The sequence below is a fragment of the Phaenicophaeus curvirostris genome, chromosome 34 (genome assembly GCF_032191515.1).
Source record: "Phaenicophaeus curvirostris isolate KB17595 chromosome 34, BPBGC_Pcur_1.0, whole genome shotgun sequence".
In the NCBI taxonomy this organism is placed as follows: Eukaryota; Metazoa; Chordata; class Aves; order Cuculiformes; family Cuculidae; genus Phaenicophaeus; species Phaenicophaeus curvirostris.
Window position 1 is genome coordinate 1,415,887 of NC_091425.1, and position 4,816 is coordinate 1,420,702.

The 4,816-nt window shown below is 50.5% G+C and overlaps 1 protein-coding gene across 1 annotated transcript; it reads right to left on the reverse strand.

The window, feature by feature from the left end:
- Positions 1–3,083: 3,083 nt before the first annotated feature.
- Positions 3,084–4,097, reverse strand: LOC138732633 (olfactory receptor 14A16-like). The gene has a single exon (XM_069879273.1). It carries the CDS (start codon positions 4,029–4,031, stop codon positions 3,084–3,086), a length of 948 nt encoding a protein of 315 aa, XP_069735374.1. The 5' UTR covers positions 4,032–4,097.
- Between the last annotated feature and the right edge of the window lie 719 nt (positions 4,098–4,816).

The window sequence follows — 4,816 nt, forward strand, 5'->3', positions numbered from 1 at the left end:
TTCATTGCAACGTTTGTAGGGCCCAAAGGCTCTTTTTGAAGCTCCAAACTCTCACATAAAGGATCCAACCTCCCCCTTTACAGCCTCAAGCCTCCATTGGAGCACCCAAAGTCCTGCAGTTTTGACCAGAGCTTCATTTCTTGAGGCAACAGAGGAACCAAGAGGTTTGTCTCCTTCGCAGGGACAAAAGACTTAACTTGTAGCACTGCACCCATCTCTTTAGTGCCCCAAGTCTCATATTTAGGGTGGAAATCCTTGATTTTAGGGTTCCAACTTGTCTTTTAACACTTATAGCTTTTCTTAGGAGGCCCATAGTTACATTTTGAGTCTCAACCCTCGTTTTTTAAGTCTAAAGACACATTTCATTGTCCCGGAGCATAATTTTTAAGGACCAAAGTTGATTCTGGATGTCCAAAACCTCAGTGTTATGGGCCAAAGCCTTATTTTTAGCTCCTTTCTAGCTTCCAGAGCTTCCTTTTCCGGGAACAAAGCTTCATTTTTGGAGTTGTTTGCAGTTGTAAAGGCCTAGATCCTCATTTTTAGCCTCTCAGGTATATTTCAAGCTGCAAAGCTGTTGTCTTTGGTACCACAGCTTCATTTCAGGGCATGAAACCCGAGGTCCTGGCTCAAAGCCTCAGTTTCACTTTCAAAGCACCACTGGTAGGACCCAAACCCTCCTTTTGAAGCTCCAGACTGTCATGGAAAGTATCCAACCCCCTCCTTGATGGCTCAAAGCCTCTACTGGAGTGCCTAAAGCCCTGCATTCAGGACCAGAGCTTCATTTCTTGGAAGCAAGAGATTCTCATCCCTTGAGGGATCAAAAGACACATTTGTAGCTCCACACCCATCCTTTTAGTGCAGAAGTCTCATGTTTTGGGCTGAAATCTTTAATTGCAGGGTTCTAACCTGTTTTCTAGGACCCATAGACATTTTGGGACCCACAGTTACATTTTGAAGGTCTAAACTCTCGTTTTCTGTGTCTAAAACCCAAGGTTAGGAGCCTCTATTTTAAAGCCCAAAGGTTAATATTGGAGTTCCAACACCTTAGTTTTAGAGGCCAAGCCCTTATTTATAGGTTCTAAAACTCATTTCTATCTTTTAAAGCCTCTTTCAGGGATGTCATCCTCTGTGATGCTGCCCGGTGTCCTAGGAGACCTCTCTTCTGTCCAGGACAAGCACCCTCTGGACTCACTCTCCAGCAGGATCTGGAGGAGGCAGGTGGTCTCTCCATCGGGAGATGCCTGCTCCTTGCTCTGTGTGTGAGATTGGGAGATCTTACGCATCCTAGGATTGGGAGATCCCAGGATTCCTGCTTATTTTCCACGTGGGAGATGTTCCCAGCCCAGGTGGTCCCGTTTTTGTTTAACTGTGCCAGCCTTGCCCCCTTCTCCTTCGCTCAGATCGGATTTGTTTCCCGAGTGCTTTGTCACTCACTCCAGGCTGTGTACGGAGCCATCCTGGCCTGGATGCTGAAGTTCTGTTCCAATTTAGCTGCCTGCTTGTTTGTCCCCTCCACCCATGACCACAGGACCTGTTCCTGCAGCTCCAGAGAGGCCTTGGGGGAAAGAATTCAGGAAAACAGAAGCCAATGAAGGGTCCTTTATTTTGCTTAAATACACAGGATCTCAGCTCCTTATTCAAACAAACACCCAGTCAGCAAAAAAAGCAGAAAGTGAATAAGAAAGGGGGTAAAGATTTTAGAATTAAGAAACAAACAACAATTAAATAAAGACTGTCTTTGCCTGGGAGGAGTTACATGAGAACTGCTAGGCAGAAGCTGAGGAGCACTTTATTGCTTCTTAGGAACATTGAGTCATGAATTTCCAGACTACATCACTGATCTCTTTGTTCCTCAAGCTGTAGATGAGGGGGTTCACTGCTGGAGGCACCACTGTGTATGGAACTGCCACCACCAGATCCAGCGATGGGGAGGAGATGGAGCGAGGTTTCACGTGGGCAAACCCTGCAGTGCTGACAAACAGGGAGACGACAGCCAGGTGAGGGAGGCTCTTCTCCCAAGGGACGGGGGACAGGACAAGAGGGAATGGCCTCAAGCTCCGCCAGCGGAGATTTAGGCTGGACATTAGGAAAACATTTTTCCCAGAAAGGGTCATTGGGCACTGGCAGAGGCTGCCCAGGGAGGGGGTTGAGTCCCCTTCCCTGGAGGGGTTTAAGGGACGGGTGGACGAGGTGCTGAGGGACACGGTTTAGTGTTTAATAGGAATGGTTGGACTCAATGATCCGGTGGGTCTCTTCCAACCTGGTTATTCTATGATTTTATGAGCCAGCAGTGGCCCAGGTGGCCCAGAAGGCCAATGGCATCTTGGCTTGGATCAGACATGGCGTGACCAGCAGGTCCAGGGAGGTTCTTCTCCTTCTGGACTCAGCACTGGTGAGACCGCTCCTCGAATCCTGGGGTCAGTTCTGGGCCCCTCAGCACAAGAAGGATGTTGAGGCTCTGGAGCGAGTCCAGAGAAGAGCAACAAAGCTGGTGAGGGGGCTGGAGAACAGGCCTGATGAGGAACGGCTGAGAGAGCTGGGGGTGTTTAGCCTGGAGAAGAGGAGGCTGAGGGGAGACCTCATTGCTCTCTATAACTCCCTGAAAGGAGGTTGTAGAGAGGAGGGAGCTGGGCTCTTCTCCCAAGTGACAGGGGACAGGACAAGAGGGAATGGCCTCGGGCTCCTCCAGGGGAGGTTCAGGATGGACATCAGGCAAAAATGTTTCCCAGAAAGGGTCATTGGGCAGTGGCAGAGGCTGCCCAGGGAGGGGGTTGAGTCACATTTCCTGGAGGGGTTTAAGGGACGGGTGGACGAGATGCTGAGGGGTCTGATTTAGTGACTGATGGGAATGGTTGGACTTGATGATGCAGTGGGTCCTTTCCAACCTGGTGATTCTATGATTCTATGAAATACAGAGAGCATGGGTTGCTGTTTACTCAGTTACTTGGTTACAAATGGAAAGAAGAGAGTGAATTAAAAAGGTGATGAGAATGTAAACTTAAAAAAACCCAACACCACCATCAATAAAATAAGGCAGTGTGCACCTTTAGTGAGTCACATGATAACTGCAGTGAAGCAGAAGTTCAGCAGTTCATTGCTTCAGTGTAAAATCCAGTTATCAGCTTCCACGTTGCATCCTTGAGCTGCTGGTTCCTCCAGCTGTAGATGAGGGGGTTCACTGCTGGAGGAACCACGGAGTAGACAAATGACACCACCAGGTCGAAGGATGGGGAGATCGAAGAGGGCTTCAGGTCAGTGAAAGTGCCCGTGCTGATAAACAGGGAGACCACAGCCAGGTGAGGGAGGCACGTGGAGAAGGTTTTGTGCCGTCCCTGCTCTGAGGACATCCTCAGCACAGCCCTGAAGATCTGCACATAGGACACCACAATGAAAACAAAACAGCCAAAGACTATTAAGATACTGACCACAAGAAGCCAAGCTTCCCTGAGGTAGGAGTGTGAGCAGGAGAGCTTGAGGATCTGGGGGATTTCACAGAAGAACTTGTCCACAGCATTGCCCTGGCACAGGGGCAGGGAAAATGTACTGGCCGTGTGCAGCAGAGCAGAGAGAAACCCAGCACCCCAGGCAGCTGCTGCCATGTGGACACAAGCTCTGCTGCCCAGGAGGGTCCCGTAGTGCAGGGGTTTGCAGATGGCAACGTAGCGGTCATAGGACATGACTGTGAGAAGAGAAACCTCTGCTGAAATGAAGAAGTCAAACAGAAAGAATTGGGCAACACATCCTTCATATGAGATTTCTCTGGTATCCCAGAGGGAATTGGCCATGGATTTGGGGACAGTGGTGGAGATGGATCCCATGTCGAGGAGGGCGAGGTTGAGGAGGAAGAAGTACCTGGGGGTGTGGAGGTGGTGGTCCCAGGCGATGGTGATGATGATGAGGCCGTTTCCCAGGAGGGCAGCCAGGTAGATGCCCAGGAAGAGCCAGAAGTGCAAGAGCTGCAGCTCCCGTGAGTCTGCGAATGGCAGGAGGAGGAACTGGGTGATGGAGCTGCTGTTGGACATCTGCTGCATCTAGGCATTGGGCACTGTTGAGGGAGGAAAGGACAGTGACAAGTTAAGGGAGCCTTCTCTAAGCCAAATGAAAGTAATTTCTCATTACCCCCTTCCCCCTACCCCCGCCTCCATCAGCGCCTCTGCTGCACTCAGAGAGATAAGAGGGAGTCCTGCGAGGTGAGAGCATTGTCTGGCTCAGTGCAGAGGGAGGGGAACTGCTCTGTCCTTGCTCTTGTTCCCAGCTGCCCTGGGCTTGCACGTTTCTGAGATCGAGGGGGATCACACTCCCGTGTTACCCTCAAACCACTCAATGTCCACCTCACACCACTCAATGTCTCACCCTTTCCTAAGGTCTCAGCACCCACTTTCATCCTAGGACACACACAGCTCATTCACACGCCCAACAGCATTTTGTGTCTCATACCATCTCTGTGCTTCTCTGAAGGGCATCTCTGTAACACAGGATGTAAACTCTCCCTCCCAGAACCTTTCTGGCTTTAGTTTCTCCTCATTCCCTGATCCTATCCCTGCTGCCTGGAGGTTTTCCTCCAGTGATGTGTTTCCCTGTCCCACATTTTTTCCCTGCTCACAAACCCCATCCCAGCCCCTTGGCACTCCCCTACACAAACCTGCCTGTTTGCAGGGCACTGCCTGGGCACGTGGTCCTGTTTGGAGGCTCCAGAGGGAAGAACAACTTGGTGGGGCCAGCAGAGGTGATGCTGGTCCATAGGCAGAGGAGGGGCTCAAGGTGGTTTGGGAGACTCCTATCCCAAATCCCTTCCTTGTCCTTTCCACTGAACAGT

Bases quoted from the DNA above. Each gene is read 5' to 3' on its own strand.
- LOC138732633 (XM_069879273.1), bottom strand. From the start codon at position 4,031: ATGCAGCAGATGTCCAACAGCAGCTCCATCACCCAGTTCCTCCTCCTG.